General features: G+C 40.9%; 1 protein-coding gene across 11 annotated transcripts in view; it reads right to left on the bottom strand.

Annotated features, from left to right (window-relative positions):
• OCA2 (OCA2 melanosomal transmembrane protein) overlaps positions 1 to 17,031 on the bottom strand; it is a 192,121-nt gene that overhangs the window by 158,658 nt on the left and 16,432 nt on the right. For 7 of the 11 annotated variants that reach the window (XM_032100281.1, XM_032100282.1, XM_032100291.1 and 4 more), the window contains 2 exons: positions 7,789 to 7,841; positions 6,568 to 6,857 (listed from right to left, as the gene is read on the bottom strand). In XM_032100281.1, the coding sequence (XP_031956172.1) occupies positions 6,568 to 6,836 (269 nt within the window). In that variant the 5' untranslated portion in view covers positions 6,837 to 6,857; positions 7,789 to 7,841. The remainder of the gene's footprint in view (positions 1 to 6,567; positions 6,858 to 7,788; positions 7,842 to 17,031) is intronic. The other 4 variants (XM_032100285.1, XM_032100279.1, XM_032100284.1 and 1 more) reach the window with 1 other exon arrangement.

Below are 17,031 nucleotides of genomic sequence, written 5' to 3'. Positions count from 1 at the left end.
CAAGAATTGGGAGATGTGTGTTTAATACTACTCAGAGCAAAGCAGAGATTGTATTTCCACTTCCTACTGAAAAATTACATTAAGTGACCCCCACTAGCATTACTTCTTTTTTGATTAGACCGTGAAATCAAGATGCCCTCTCCCTCTATGCCCTCTCCCTCTCAAGATGTCCTCTCCCTCTATGATCTGCAAAGTTCATGGGCTCCTGCTCTACCTCAGGCTCATTGAGGTCCACACCTTAAATTTCAAAGGCCCAAATTTACTGTCAAGCATTAGATTTCTCCCCATCATTCCCTTTCTCAATTATTTTGGCTTCACTTTCAGGTCTTGTCTTGTTCTACCCTTCAACTGCAGAGCCTGGGCCCACGGAAAAGTTGCCATGTTATCATGCAGACCACTTACCACCCAAAAAAATTGCTGCAGTGGCTGCCTATATGCATGTCCACCTGATGCAGTAATATATGTAAGGACCATGGATTTCCAATGCTTTCTTTTCCTTCTTCCTACTTACTGTCCATGAAAACTCAATTGTTCTTCCTCACATAAAACTTTTGCACATCTATACAGCAGAAAAATTGGGACAAAACTGAAATCTTATTAATAAGTGTAACTTTCCAGCTGCTAATGAAAAGTTATGATTTCTGTAAATCGTTTATTATGTCGGAGCTGCCACCTGCAAACATGCACATCAGTCAGGAGCAAAGCACACAGACCAATTTTTCAATGAAAAAGTTTCATGGTGACATGTTGAGTGTCTGAGTTATTTGCTTCATCATAGATGGCCAGCTACTCCTCATGTCAGCTATTTAAGCCCCAGGCATGCCCTCCTGCTCAACTGTGACTGGCCCTGTGCAACACATTTCTTTTCTAAGTCTTCAATGTAAAAAAAATCATTGTTGACATTAAAAGCCTTTCCTTATTTAAGCAGAGGTTTGCACAAGGAAAGTGCTGTCCAGTCCAATCTTGTATGTGACCGGCATCTTTTTACAACTGGCCTAAGAGGTCTCACAAAGACAAACCCCACGTTACCATATTATTAACTATTAGGAAAATAGCAGCTGCTTGCAAAATTCAACAGCTTTGTGGAATGTCACAGGCACTCAAATGAAACATTTGGCTTCTGGAGGTTAGTACACTGCAAATTTTTCACTGAGTGCTAAGCTCAATGTTTAGCCTGACAGTTGGAAAAGTGTGAATCAGTTAATTAGTACCCCCTAATTCTTTCAACAGAGCACTCAGAAACAAAAATTAATAATGGTGGGTTCTTGTTTACAAAATGTTCTGTCAGAGTAAAAAGCATTTGAGTGGCTACATGGGAGCACTGTGATTTTAGTCTGTCAACGGCAGAACAGAAATTGTAGTATATGACCAATCTGAGATACTGTGAATAATTATAAGAAATTAGACCTGCGATGATGAATAATACAAAGCAACAATGAAATTTAAAAACTTTGAACACAGAGAAACTTATAATGAGTGAGGCCTGTTTCTGTATGTTTCATTAACAGCAGAAACTATGTCACAAAAACAGTCTTTTGCTGAACACGCCTCTTTTACTCAAATGAAGTCAAACTTTCTCCTTAAGTTACATCATACAACTACGTTTCAGTCTTCCTTCTGTTACCACTGCAAGATACCTTTTTCCCAGGAAATGCAGAATAGCAAATTAGAATGGGGCAGCAGAACCCCACAATAACTTATTTATTTGCCTATTGTGCGTAATATGGTCTTTCTGTTGTACTTCCTACCATTCAACCTAAAGTTTTGCTAGAGCTGCTTATTGCTTCTTTTGAGTTTTCAGGCTTTGAATGGTATTTTATGATACAGTGGAGGCAACAGCAGGGAGCTTTAATCTCAGCTGAGAGTCTCAGCAGTTCCATGCCCCTACACAGTTTGCTCATGATAAGCTGTGTTGCAGTCACATGTCTCCATGTAAACAGTAAATGTCTGAGAGGGTCTATCTAAAACCAAATGAACCAAATGAAATCAATTAGCAAAATCAGACTTTAAAACTTCTTCAGTATTATTTTTTACTGCAGTGTCATAGCATTTAAAATCCTCACGGGGAATCAAACCTCAGAAATATACACCATGGATAAGAAATGGGAAGACAGCCAGAAATGCCATCATTCAGGCAGCAAGCAAGATAACTAGGAGTCACTTGAGAATGATGAAGGTAGTGGTTTGCTGTGAAGTCATCTATCTGTCCTCGACTCTTCTCTAATGTTTGTGTGATTGACATAAAAAATCAGAATGGTTGCTACACAAACATGCAATTATGATGTGAAAGTGATGCTTTCTCTGTTTGACTGTTAAACAGAAAATGATCCCATTTTGTTCTAATAGCCAAAGATCAAAATTAGCCTTTAGGATGCACAAAAAAAAAAAAAAAAAAAAAAAAAAGGTTTATTGTTTTCATGGAGTTTTTTTCCCTTAGTGTTTTCCCCGTCTTTTAAATTGTCACATAAATTAAAGAAGCTTTTAAATTGTCACATAAATTTTACTTATTTAGACAGCAACCATGTCTTCTTGACATCTAATTCTAAATCTCATAAACATTTTTTAAACTTAGCAATACATCAACATAATTAAAAATCAAAATTGAGATTTATAATCCCTCATGGCTAAAGACAATAACTTCACTCTCATACTGACTTCTCACTATACAATACTGTCTCCTCTTCCAGTTTCTCCAGCTAACAGGAAATACAATTGCAATCTTTCTGCTGTTTTGCTACAAACCAAGGATTCAACAGACACTTTTATCACTGACCTTCTCATTGCAAAACAATCTCCCTACTGATCCTGAGGCCAGAGACTCAGGGCAAAGGAAGAGATGGATTTGGTTGATTGTTTTTACTTTTACTTTATATTATGTAAGTGAAACTGAGGGAGAAATGCTGAAAGAAATAGTTTTGCTTGCTGAAATACATTTTCAAGCAGACTAAAAAAAAAATTGAGATTATTTTTGTTATCCTGTCGATGGATCTTCTTAATGATGCACAAAGAATAAAGTCCTCTAAGGACTATCCTATTAAATAACCATAAAATTCCAGGGCCAAGTTCATCCAAATATAACTTCAGTGGAGTAATGCAAAGTAATTGCTTACATGGAATTAAGAATTACTGTTCACCTCATTTCTATAGATGCCTTTGATGATCACACAAACAAAACCTGCTTCCTGTGGACCACAGAGGAGGATTTCAGATTTGGTTCATATAAAACCATGCTGTTAAGGTCTTCCCATGCAAATAGCACTGATAATGATGAGACCAAAGGGCCTTTTTGGGGGCCATATTCTGTACGTACAGAGACATGATGGAAAGGAGTAGCCTGTGTCTTTGGAGATGACAGTGCTGACATGAAGAGTGTTGTCCATGCTGCCACAAGCAGTGTGGAATCTTCCTGCACGGTAAGGAGCTCATGAAGGTGGCTTGGACCAAGGTCCATTGACTGTGAAAGCCACTTTCATGTAACTGTAATGAAAAGGACCCCGGTCAAGCCATTGTTTAAAAGGCTGAGGAATTTGAGACAAATGAAAAATCAAAATGCAGACTTCATTGCCATTTTTCAGTACTTTAAAAGCTGCATTTCTGATAGACCAAAGTACACCACAGGTCAGTGTAAACATACGCCTAGGCCAGGTGCATTCCAACTGAACAAGATGTCACTGGAACTCATTCATGGTTCACTTCAGAGAGTCATGCCTACACTGCCCACAGCAAATAGGACTGAAGGAAGTATGTTGTTCACAAGAAGGCAGACAGGCTTATTTCTAGGGGAAGGATGCTCTGGAAATACAGGATCATTAAAGTGACCATGGTGGATGGTCCAGACCTCCTCACACAGAGCCAAGAGAGCCAAAGGCAATGCAGTAAAACCTGGAGTCAGAAGGTATCACTCTTCAACACAGAAAGTAAATGAGAAGGCATTCTGACAGGCAGGCAGCCCAATAGGTACACTGACCACAAAATACCTGCAGGACTGTGCTACAATCAAAAGGAAATGCTCAGTCCAAAATAGGGTGGACATCTCTGTCCCAGGGTAAATGGCCCTGCTTAACTCAAGAACACTTTCTTAAAGGTAATTTTAGAGACCGAGATAAATCTCCTGTTCCATTAAATAGATTCTTTGGAAAGTCTTGTCTCAGTGTACAATTGAAAAATTTAGAGAACCTGGGAATCTTATCCTGAAAGATAATTCAGCAATTTAATTTAAGTAGATGCATTAAAGCAAACCATACAGACGTGCCAATTTAGTGAACCATTTTATGGGAGGAAAAAAAAAAAGATTTGGTCTCCTCATTTTTTAATCATTAGTAGTTTTCTTTGCAAGAAAAAGAACAATTTACATTAAAAGCTAATTCTTATTCTAATTAAACTAATCAAACAACTTGTGACTCTGCAGAGGTTTATCTGTGCTTTTATCTGCATTCTGTTGGGTATGTTTAAGGGTAATTGCTCATATAGAGTGGTCATACAGGTCACATCAGTATTTTTACTGCACCTGATGTACATTGGTTAAAACACATGCTAAGGCAAGACTGATAAATTTAATCTCCATGCCCAAAACCAAAAACAAATCAATACTGGAAGAGCAAGAGGCAGAGAGAACAAGAAGAAATTTTGAGAGATCCTTTCCTGAACCCTAATATATTGCTATAGAAGATTAGATATACATTTGTCGGAAAGGAAGCATGGGCATGGGTATGGCTATTCAATTGTACATCTATTCCTAAATCACCCACAGTGACTCCACTTTACTCAACACTAACAGTGTCAGCAAAAGACTTGGAGTTACTCCCTGCGCTTACAGGAAGGTAGGCCCCCCCATGATCTAGTATTTTTCATCTCTGGCACTTCAGAGGTTCACAGAAGTTGCATATCACTGCTACATAAATTCATATCATTCACTGAAAAATAATAGGAAGAAGTTTAGCCAGAATGGTGAAAGCTGGTCCATAAGAATACAATTGTGGATTTTGCTCACATGCCAGGATGGTAAATAAGTGAGTAAATAGCACTGGCAAACACAGCTGTAGCAGAACAGAGGTGTCAATTCACAAAAGAAAAACCTCGTCTTCAGATGCACTCGGTATTTCCTTTCTCTTCCCTTGCCTTCCCGCCATCCTCACATATATGTTGTACTTACCATGCTCTTTCAAAATAAGACATTAACTCATCCCTTCACATACTGAACTGAAGAACTTTTACAAGATTTGATTCTGTCCATAAAATTTTAGTCAGCACAAAAGAATCCTCAAATACTAAAAAAAAAATTCTAAAGGATTTATAGGGCTTTTTTGACCAAGATGATAATTTGATAACTTTTTTAATATTTGGAAAGCATAGCTATAATGATTTCCAGTTCTCACTCTGACGGAAACACTTTCAGATGCACATTAAAACGTTGACTGGCTTTGCTGTAGATTTCTATGCCATACTTACATTGTGTGTAAGTAAGTGGAACAGCAAAACTCATCCATCTAGCCAGGCTGTCCTTTGCTCAGGTCAGGGAAATGCCCCAAAATGCCCAAAACTTCCTTTCTTCCCAAGACAAGCACATTTCTTTCCAGCTGAGATGGAGGGGCATGGGACAGATCTCAGCCCTGCTCACCAAACCAGAGATGTGACCAACACAGACAGAACTGTGGGGAGCCCCCAGGATGGCATCTCCCACATGACATGATCTTCCTGATTTGTAGCCACACAACAAAGGTCTCCAGCATCCGGGTTCCAGATATAGTGCTGACACTCTACTTCACAACTGCAGTGTAAGCCTTGCTCAATGCAGACACTGCCAGGCAGCACTTCAAGGCCTGTGCTCTGCAGGAGTTTGGATTAGGTACAGCCCTTCTCTCTCACTTTGGGTTCTGTCAAGTCACCTCTAAAGATTCCCAAAACTACCCAAAAAAGTTGACCGTCCACCCTGACTGCCTTCCACTCACTGTGGTTGCTGCTGGTTCAAAGCTTTCAAAATCCACCTGAAATATTTTGGGGTCTATAAATTATTTCTAAGTTCTTAGAAATAGAATTGCTGATGTTGTATCTGTCGCAACAGGAAAGATTAACACCCCTGCCCAGCAACCTGCACCTTTCCTGATGCGGGAGAGGATGCATGAGGAGCACACACTCCTTGTCCACTTGATGTGTGGTGTGTCAGATGTCAGAGTTGTGCTATATTGTGCCATTTTAGGGTTTGCAGCCTTAGCTGTAGTGACGTCTTTATGATGCATTTTTCTGAAAGAGGTATAGGGTGAGATGTGAAAACTGCTTTATCTCTGTGTGTTTTCTGACACCAAGTAGAGAAGAAAAGCCAATTGTCTGATCTTGAAAACACAGCAAAATTGGCCCGTGGTGGCTATTAACACTGAGATTAGTTTAGAAATCTGGTGATGCATGACCCCTCCATGGCAATTACAACTGCTCTGATGTTCCATTAAGGTTTTGTTTCTTTGTGTGAGTTGGAGAAATATTCACTTAATGAACATACGTATCTGTCCTGCAAGGAAACCAAAAATTAATTTTGATTTGGAGAAAAAACATTCTGTTTGTTCTTATTCTTACCTTCCCTGCATGGGCACAGGAGTGAAATCCTTCCCCAGGGCAATGCAGCTATCCTCCTCTATTGCTGATTTTTCACACAGGGTCTGTGGCTCTCCAAGACTCGCTACCATGACAGGATACTCTTTTAATAACTGCAGCTCATTGCAGTTTCTGGTCACTGGTTTGGCTGCCACCTTTGCAGATAAACTGGTTGGATGTGAAGATGTCTGATTCAGCTCCATCTCTTGTTGAATAGAAACTGTATTGTAATCTTTGTTATCCAAGTACATCTGTCCCTGGGGGGCGTTCTCCTAAAGAAAGTGAAAACAAATATACTAGGATTAAACTGAACTGACTCAAAGTTTACTGCAGTACAAGTATTTTTAAAATGCCAATCAAATTTTTTTGAATGCATTTTTAGGTATTTCCCTTGTTCATTTATTTATGTCAGTAACAATTACAATGTTTTAAACATCTTTGAAACGTCAAAATTAGCCACTATAAGCACTTAAATCGATAAATAGATGGGTCTTCTACTTTTTCCATGTCTACCATGATTTTCTCCCACAAATCTCCCAGTGACTTGCACTGACTTATCCCATAAAATAGGCCAAAATCATCTCTGCATCAGTGGCACAAGAGTCGCAGCTGCAGAACATCTTCTCAGTTTACAAGAGCACTGCTTCAGCACCACCACACAGCTTTTCTCCAGTAGCTGTGGTGGCAGCAGCCTCATAGAAGCCATCGCTCTCCACCAGCCCTTGTGCTCCCTCAGACAGCCCTGTCCTGCTGCAGATCTGCTGTTGATGATGGATCCTCATAAAGCAGAGCAGGTACTTGAGTTTTATAAAGAGAGTGTGCCATTCCAGCGGTTGCCAGAGGCATTTATGAAATGTGAATCAAACATTGATGAAAATGAGGTTTTATGATAAGATTATTAATGGTGATTATAACAAAAAAAAATAGTGCATAACAGTCAAAAAGCTTTTATGTTCTCATCATTAAAATTCAGCGTGAAAAGTAATAAAAACCACTTCAGAATCCCACAAAGTGCACAACTCAGACATGACGACGAAATTAAAGATCAGCCTGTCTTAAACACATGCTGTGGAGTTTAATCATGGGAATATTTCAGCATAAAGTGCCAAAGCCACTGCAGAGGACAGCAAGAACTCAGGAAACAGGCCTGTCAGCCTCCAACATCCTTCTGGTGGGGGAGCACAGCCTTGTCAGAGCACATACCTGCTCCTCCCTGCAGAGATCTCAGCACAGGACACTTAGGTACTCCTGTAGAGCTGTGGGGCAAAAATAGCACAATAATAGGCTCTGCTTCAGTCCCGATGGGAGAAGTCACTTGAAACAGAAATGACAAACAGCAAATTATGATTTTGTGCAGATTTGAGCTCTCATGCCCTTGCAGGTTAGAAGGGAATGGATGTTACTGAAAAAAAGAGACTGCATATACAAGCGACCACAAACACAGGTCTTGACTCTGAGTAAAGGCAGGCTTGCTAACCAAATCTAAATCAGAAATTCCCCAGGTGGCATACCCTTCCCCAGTCCTGCATTTCTATTTCTTTCTATTCTCAATGCCCTTAGTTCTCATCTCCTAATATTTTTCACCTGTCCTTACAAGTAGATTGATAAACTTGACTCTTCCCATCACTGCACAGTAACTGGAGTACTGTGCCCAGTCCTGGTCCCCACAATTCAAAAATGGACAGACTGGACGAGTCCAAAGGAGGGCCACAGAGATGATCAAAGAGCTGGAGAATCTGCTCTATGAGAAAAGACTAGAGGATTTAAGTATTTTCCCCCTTGGGAACAGAAGGATCTCGTTGTAGTTTCAGTAGTTAAAAGGTGACTATAAAGAGGACATGCTCTCTCTTCACAAGCAGCCATACAAAAGAAAAAAAGAGACAATGGGTATGATTTCCATGAGGATAGGTTTCATCTCAATACAAGAAAGACATTTTTTGCAGTAAGAATAACAGCAACAACATCCCTGGAGGTAGAGGTCTCATCACTGGAGATTTTGAAGACAGGACTAAACAGGCTAGATGTTCTCATTGAGGCTCCCACAAAAGGTGGTCTTTCAAAGTCCCTTCCAACCTGAGTTGCTCTGTGAGACTATGATTAACAGCCTGGAAAAGATCAACATAAATAAGACTTTTCTTAATTGTGCTTTATTGGTTTTCTTTGAAGGAAATAAAATGAAAGGGAAGGCAGGGAGAGTGTGGTAAATAACTGAAAGAAAGAAGGTAGCAGCTATTGCCTTCACAGGGCTCCCATGTTTAGACATGGCTAGCATACACCAAGAAACACTAAAAACACTTCATTTTGCAAGGGATAATACCTGTCCTGGGATGCCTGGTGTAAGGAGCACAAACCTGGATGAAGTAAAACCAAACACACTCTCACTGAGCTGGTCTCCAGGGTTTCTCCAAGGCCTGAAAATCACAGAGCTTTTGCGATCAAAGACAAAATCCTGAGTGAAAGTCCTGGAAACACAGGTTTGCCACTCCTGCATGGTGGAATCTAAAGCTGGGAGGTGTTGGGAGGGAAAACACACACCACACAGAGGCCACCACTGTCCCACCAACACTTTATTGTCACCTCTGGTAACCTGTTCTAAAATTCCAAACTGTCTTCCTTCCAAATAAATAACTCTGAAATGCAAATACTTCCAATTCTAACTAGAGGAAATAATTGCTTTTGTCTTCAATCTCACTTTATAAATTTACATACTGGTTTTACTAAGATACTCTGCAAATCATAATAGAGATATCTGCCTACTTATTCCATTTTTCATAACATTTGGTTTGTCTGAGTGCCTACTGTGAAAATACACAGATTTTGGAATGATGTCATGCTGTGGAAATGTTAAACCTACAGCAACTCAGGCTGTGCTAGTTTTTAAAAGACAAAAACCTGAACACGACCTCTGAAATTGATCCTTTCTCACCCCATAAATGGGATTTGTTTATCTTGAGGTGAACAGGGACTAAATCAGACAGACTCTCATATGTACAAAGCCTTAGCTAGAAAGACATTTATTTTCAGAATTAACATCAATGAAAAAATAAAAGAATGTCAAGGACAAGAAGCTTGAGAGAAAATCTAGTTAAAAACCCATAAACTGGTTTACTGTACATTCACAAAAGTTTTGCAAAAAAAAAAAAAAAAGAAAAAAAGTAACACAGCATCATTTGCCACGAGAGGCAGGTTTGATTGTGAGTGCCTATGTGGCTAAAACATTGCTAAGGCAACTATCTCCATGGTATCTAAGCTTCTAAGATACCGGTGCATTCAAGAAATTCTCAAATGATCACATTTCTCTGTAGTTACAGAACTCCACTTATATTTCTTTTTCTTTTCTCTTATCTTGCAACGCCTCCATCAGCAATGAGACATAGGTGAGATGCTATCATGGGAAACTAAGGAGAGGTTTTACCCAAGAAAAGTCTGTTTTGTGTACATTCTGGAACTAAGCAGGGGGATGGGCTGTAAGAAGCTTTGTCTCCATTGGTCTGCCCAAGAAGAAACGGTTTCAAATTGTCCCCAAGAGAGCTGTTCCCAGGTGGTGGCTCTCAGGCACACCCAACAGCAAGAGCTTTTTTAGCCACAACTAGAAATTGGTCCAGCAATAACCTATCTTATGTTGGGCTAATACAGTGCTAACAAATAAATTAAATAAATAAGAGGGCTAATACAGTATTTAAGCCATGTTTGTCATCCCTTTTCATCCCTTTTGTCACAGTCCAAGCAGCTGAATATCCACTTTAAAAGTAGTAGTGGAGAAGTGATTTTTTCTTCAACTTTTTAGGTGCAAATAAGATCAACAGGTTATGTTATTTTATCTAAGAGGCTATTCACATTTAAAAACTAAGAATTTAATCTTAGAGTCCATGAGACTATGAAATATTACATCTGCTCCAGGTAATGCCCAGAAATAATGCTTCCTGTCTTGCTCATCTTATTATCAAAGCCTTTTTCCACCAAGACTGAAAAAAAAATATTTCCTCTGCACTAAGTCACCTTCCCGTTATCAGGCAGAAATTGAAATTCTAAAAATTTACTAGCCGAGGAGGGATGCATATATTCTATATTTACATCCCCCTCCAGGCATGTATCTCCCAACAGCTTCCCTACAAGTCAGACAGCTGATGTTGTCCCTCCTGTGGCAAAGACACCTGCAAGTGGTCACAGCAGCATGGAGGAGGGTTGCTGTTCTTAGCCTGAGGCCCAGAGAAACAGAGCAAGGCTTCAGTACTGCAGCTCAGAAATCCCCCCACCACAGGCTTATCCTCACATGGCCATTGACACACATAACCCTGGCCCTGCCATTCCGGGGACAGGGAGATGAAAACTCAGCTGAAAACCCACCCCTAGAGTTACAATCAAAAATCACCCACACACACATGCTCCCACAATACTGTTGCCAAAACATTTATTTTTATTTATTTGAGTAAAAAAAGGTACTGCGGTATCTAATGTTGTCATGTGCAATCAAGAACTCCTTGTATTTAATTGGTGTATTTTCTCTTATAAATTGGAAGTGTTTCTAGCTGTAGGAAGGCAGCAAGGCTGGTTTGGATATACAGAGTGTAAGAAATCCCTTTGACATCCAGGATTTCACAGTACATTCCAGTGGTACTGTTTTCTACAAAACCCTGCCTATCCTACATATATGATCCCCATTATCTCATAGGGTGACACTAGGGATTGCATAGAAAAAAGCTGTGCAGAGCAGACCTCTTGCATGAATGGGAAGACAACAGAGCATGGTGTACAGAGTGGGGCTGTAGGACAGCCCACGGCAGATTGTCACTACTGACTCTTCCATGGTTTCGGGGTTGTCTTTTCTTGCCATCCACCAGTGGCAAGAGGAGCCTTGGGGGTAAACCTTTCTCATTATGCACCAAACATATAACTAAGACTCCATGAAGTTCCTGCCTAAGATTCCTGTCTAAGACTCCCCACTTTTGTTCCCCATGAGTTCTTGGCCCAGGGCTGCATAGAGGGCTATTTAGCAAGTGGAAGCAGGGGGATGAGCTGTAAGAAGCTTTGTCTCCATTGGTCTGCCCAAGAAGAAACGGTTTCAAATTGTCCCCAAGAGAGCTGTTCCCAGGTGGTGGCTCTCAGGCACACCCAACGATTAAAGCCTTGATACCTCACATTCTCTGTCTCATTGGGGTTTAAAGTGTTTCAAATTCCACAGTTGCAAACTGGCAGAATTTAGCAGCTTTCAGCAAGTTGCTGCATTTCCTTAGTCAAAAGCAGGGTGTTTGCCTGAGAGCAGTTTATATTCCCAATCCATGGTGAGACCTACTGGATGTGGGGAAGTGTGGAGCTATTCACTGTGACTTCACATTCCATGCTGTTGGTCTGGGATGGACATTCATGTGTCCAGGAATGTGAAAAAGGGACCCAGCTGCAGCACCTTGAGGACTCCAGCTGCAGCACCCTAGATCTCAGGGCAAGATGGTCTTGGCTGCACTTTAGTGCCTTCCGGCAGCTGGAAGACAGCCTGAGCTGGAACAAGGCGCTTAGGGACTTGCCGGCTCAGCAAGAGCAGACCTTACAGATGATACCCTGCTGTTCAAACCCTGCTGCTCAAACCCAGCAGCTCAGACCTTACTGCTATGTTAAGGCAGCAGCCCCTGGTGCACATAAGACCTTCATTAGTGTCTGGGCTGCTCAAAGGGCTGATGGGAATCCAGCACCACAGCTTTACCTGAGGACTCTGAGTGGAACAGGACATAGGAGAAATCTTGCTGTGCTTAGAGCCAAACTTGGCCTCTGCAACGGGTGAAGTCCCCAGTCTCCTGATGCTGCTGTAATCCAGCAGCTGCTGTGCCTAGAGAAGTGGCATTGCCTTCTGGGGACTGGCATTCTCTAGACCCCCCACAGAATTCAGGGGAGACATGGGAGTGGAGGCCTTGCAGGATGGAGGTCCCTCACTGCAGTGAGGTGGTGGCTGGGCTAGAGAGCCCTGAGTGGGGAAGGGAATGTGTAAATTGGAATGGGGGTTGGAATAGGTGGGTCTGCACCAGAGGGGCGGTGAGGGAAGCTGAGGGGCCTCACAGGGTGCATGGACGGAGTTCAACGGCTTATTGTACAGACACCATTCAAACAGTTTAAGAGGGGAGACAATTTGCAAGTCCACAAGATGAAAAAAAAAAACCACAAAAAAACCCAAAAATAAAAACAAAAACAAAAACCAAAACAAAACAAAACAAAACAAAAAAAAAAAAAAAAAAAAAAAAAAAAAAACAACCAAAAAAACCCACGTAACATTGTGGCGAAACCTCCTGCAAGCCGTACGCGGGCTCAGGCTGCCGCCTGCTGGCTGCCTGACCACAGACCACAAACCGGTTTTCCCCGGGAAAAAACCTTTTTCCAGGCAAGCCCAGTTTTTAAAGCAGGTGTCAGAGGAGTGTCCGTGCCCCCGGGCCAGGGGATGGCTGCAGCACGCGCCTAATGGTACATGGATAAAACATCTGTAATCAGCCAGCAGGAGCTGCTTCTGCAGGCACGGGAATGGTCTGACAGGGTATCCCTTCATGTGCAGGTGCAACGGGAAGCAGTTTATCTGTATCCTACAGGAACTGACAGCAGTGGGTCACACAGGCTACTGCAGTCGGGTCAGCCGGATCTTAAGAATTTCATAGATAGAATCACAGATCAGTTTGGGTTGGAAGGGACTTTAAAGAATATCTAGTTCCAACCCCCTCACATGGGCAGGGGCACCTTCCACTAGACCAGGTTACTGAAAGCCCCATTCAACCTAGCCTTGAACATTGTGAGGGATGAGGCATCCACAGCTTCTTTGGGCAACTCATTCCAGTGCCTCACCACTCTCATGGTAAAAAGTTTCTTCCTTGTATCTAATCTAAACCTACTCTCAGTTTGAAGCCATTCTCCCTTGTTCTATCTCTGCATGTCCATGTACAAAGTCCCTCTCCAACTCCCTTGTAGCTCCTTTGGGTACTGGAAAATGCTATTAGGTCTCCTCAGAACCTTCTCTTCTCCAAGTGGAGCAATCCCAGCTCTCTCAGCCTGTCTCCATTGAAGACGTGCTCCAGCCCTCCAGCTCCACGGAGTATCTCCATGGCTCTTCTCTGGACACGGTCCAGCAGGTCCATGTCCTTCTTATGCTGGAGGCCCCTGAACCTGACACATCACTCCAGGTGGTTTTTACATTTGAAGGAGTCTCTTCTGGTTCAACAGAAGATGGTAGAGATTCCCACCATCAATTGGGTATTAAGTGATCATCCTGTTCAAAGATTAATTTCCCCATGTAAGCACTGCCCTATGCAAAAGATCCCAATAAATGAGGATTTTTGGGGTTGGTTTTGGGGATTTCTTTTTGTTTTGTTTTAAAGAAAACCCTCTATCCCTGAGTGTCTATGTGCCAATAACTAGGTTTTGTTTAGTGTTCAGTTTAAAGAGTTGGTTTGGGGAGTCCTTTAGAAGAAGCCTTTGCTGAAGGAAGAATGTAAATGAAGAGCTAACAGCATGGACTTTAGGAGCAGGGAACACTGTAGGAATAATGACAATCAAACAAGAAAAAAAAATTCCAGATAAAATCCAGTTAAAACAGTAATTTCCTTTTTCTTTTCTTATTACATCTGCCAAAGAGGTCAGTACAAAACCCATTCAAATAAATAGACTTTTAAAGTGTCTAATCAGATAATGGGATATAGATAAACAAATTGCAATACATTCTAAGGTTATCCTCCCTTTCACCATCACCTTTACCTCCTAGGTCTCTGTAGAGCCCATGAAGAGCGACAGGCACTGACCACATCCAACTGGCCTGAGACAGGGTCAGTGCACCATGTTTTAGGGTATTCTACCTGACCAGCAAAAGACCTGGAGGTCTGCGGGAGATGTGTGTTGTAAAGACATCTCAGCTTTGGGGACTTAATTTCCAGAAATGTCACTAGCTTAGCTGGAGTCACTGGGAACTTAAAACCTGTAGCACCGAGTAAACTAGTCACTGGGACCAACTCAGGGGCATGGTCCTTTGAAGACTTGCTGAATTCTGTCACATCACTGAGCCAGTGCATACACTGAAGTAGGTTTCTTGCTGGTACTTGCTAGCAAGTAAAGGAGGAGGGAGGATAAACATCACTATAAACACAATAAGCCACTGGACTTGTTCTGCCAGAGCTATTGAAGTGTGGTAGTTGCATCATCTGTGCACAGGATCTGTGAGGCACCTTCACTGGAACCAAAATGTTGCCCACAATTTAAGACAAACAGGAGAGAAAAGCAGCTAAATGCTATAAATTATGGGCCCAGAGATTCAGGGGGCTGTGTTAGAAATACACTGTGTCAGGAGGAGAATGGTGTAACTTTGAAATAGACTTTTTTGGATTTAGGTCTTGCTTTGGGAAAAAAAGAAAGAGACACAGACACTAGAGGACACTTGTAAAATATAGCTGGAGACTCTACAGCATGTGCAGCTTACTCTGATTAGAAGATGCTTAGAAATCATGCAGTTATGAAAGGCAAAAGTCTCAGTCTAGTTCCTGTCATGACTCAAGTGTAAACCCAGAGAAGGTTTTCTTCTCTCCTTAAGCCATGAGAGTTGCTTTTTATGCCATAAAGTTAATGTTTCTGTATTCTCTCAAAAATGAGATAAACATAACTGTGTCTCAAGAAAGATAAATAACCTGCTGAGATGTCCATGGCCTTTCTTGGCACTTCTGTGCAAGAATGTGAAATTATTCACACTCATGAGTAAAACTTTAGCACTCTAACTCTGCTAGAGGACTTTTGAGAGCTTGGTACTACTTCTCTTTTGCACTTCATAACCTTTCCTTACATGGTCATGGGAAGACAATGAGATCTCACATTCTCAGCTCATGTTGAAGAGCTTCTGTGGGTAACTGCTGAGGTCTCCAGGTAGAGACAGGCAAGAAATGCCCAATGCTGCAGCCTCTGTGAGGGTCTTCAGTCTCTGAAATCTTTCAGTACTCTGAAATCTTAAATGTCTTCCAAAAGGTCTTTATTGATTATTACAGACTGATTATGTTATTTTATTTTAGGCATGTCAGACTAAGTATATAGCAGTGTTCTGTCCTGTTATTTGCTGCATATGAAAGTCTTTATAGCTTCCTTTTTTAGTTATGAGCAAGACAGTAGGAAGAGGTTGATTAGCTAACCCTATATTTTGAATTGGTTAAAATAAGCCTGGTTAATTTCTGCTTTGTTTCAGAATTAAAAATCAGGATAACAAGTGGAAAAGGAATATCTTTACTGGGCTGGGGAGTTTATTAGCTTTATACCCATATTTTTCTAATAAATATTACATGTTCTTAGCAAATTGTTCTTCAGACATTCAAGCTGAACACCAAGCTCCTTAAAACAAAGTGCAAGAAAAAAATGTGTCATTGCCTCCCAAACCACACACCTAGACGATTGTTATTCGCACAGTGTCAGTTGTTCTTATGTTTAACTTGATAAACTGCAGGTGCTTGAAATTGCTGCAGCCAAAATACTGATACACAATAAGGGTTCATGTCACATTTTTCCTGTCTGCTTTTAGCCTAAATTTACTTCATAGAAAAGGTGATGAAAAGGAGTCTCTTTGCACAAAGGAATTAGAGCCTCCATATGTCTTGGCACCTGTACCATGGAAAAAAGGTACTGGCAACAGGTGCAGAAGAGCAGAGTTCACGATATTGCTGGTTTCCCATGCAAATGAAGGTAACAGTGGGATAGACTTGAAATTTTCAGCTCTCCTCTTTGCCCTAGTATTATCATGCCTTTGGTTTGTGAAATGCCTATTGGTGCAGCAGCTATTTCAAGTGGTAAACAAAGCCGCATACTACTTTTGATTATATAATTATACTTTTGAAAACGGATGTAAAATTTCCATAGCCTGATAATATGGCTGGAGTTTTTACTTCACTGCAGGTAAAAAAACCCATGATTTTTTGACGCCGACCATAATACATCCAAGATAATTAAACCAAAGAGGGGACATTAAAGGAGAAAGGTAAGTATTTTACACAGATTCATTTCCATATTCAGTGCTCCAAGAATGTTGCAGGTTTTGTTTCCTTTTTAAAAAAAAAATTGCTTTATATATTTAATTTTTTCCCCTTCCTGTACTAAACAGTTTCATGGCTATATTCAGAAATTAATTATCACCACAGGACAAAACTATTTCCTGTTTTACATTTATTTTTGCTATGAATGAAAAAATAATATTCTTCTGAGACAGTCATGGCAAGAAACAAAGCATTCCAGAAGCCAGACAGTGACCCTGTAAATGGACGTAGCTGTACTGATTTCAAGCATCAACAGTACTTCTTCATTCCAGACAGCCAAAGGGATTTGGTTCTGTTCCTATCAGATTTTGCTTTGATTTTAGCCAGGATGGGGTCAGACCTGATTGAGCTAATAAATCTGTTTGGATTAGAAATTCCAGTGGTATTCTAATAATCTGTTCTGGTATAAATCAAAAAC

The sequence above is a fragment of the Corvus moneduloides genome, chromosome 2 (genome assembly GCF_009650955.1).
Source record: "Corvus moneduloides isolate bCorMon1 chromosome 2, bCorMon1.pri, whole genome shotgun sequence".
NCBI lineage: Eukaryota > Metazoa > Chordata > Aves > Passeriformes > Corvidae > Corvus > Corvus moneduloides.
Note: the sequence above shows the minus strand (reverse complement) of the source record. Positions and strands in the feature narration are given on the sequence as shown.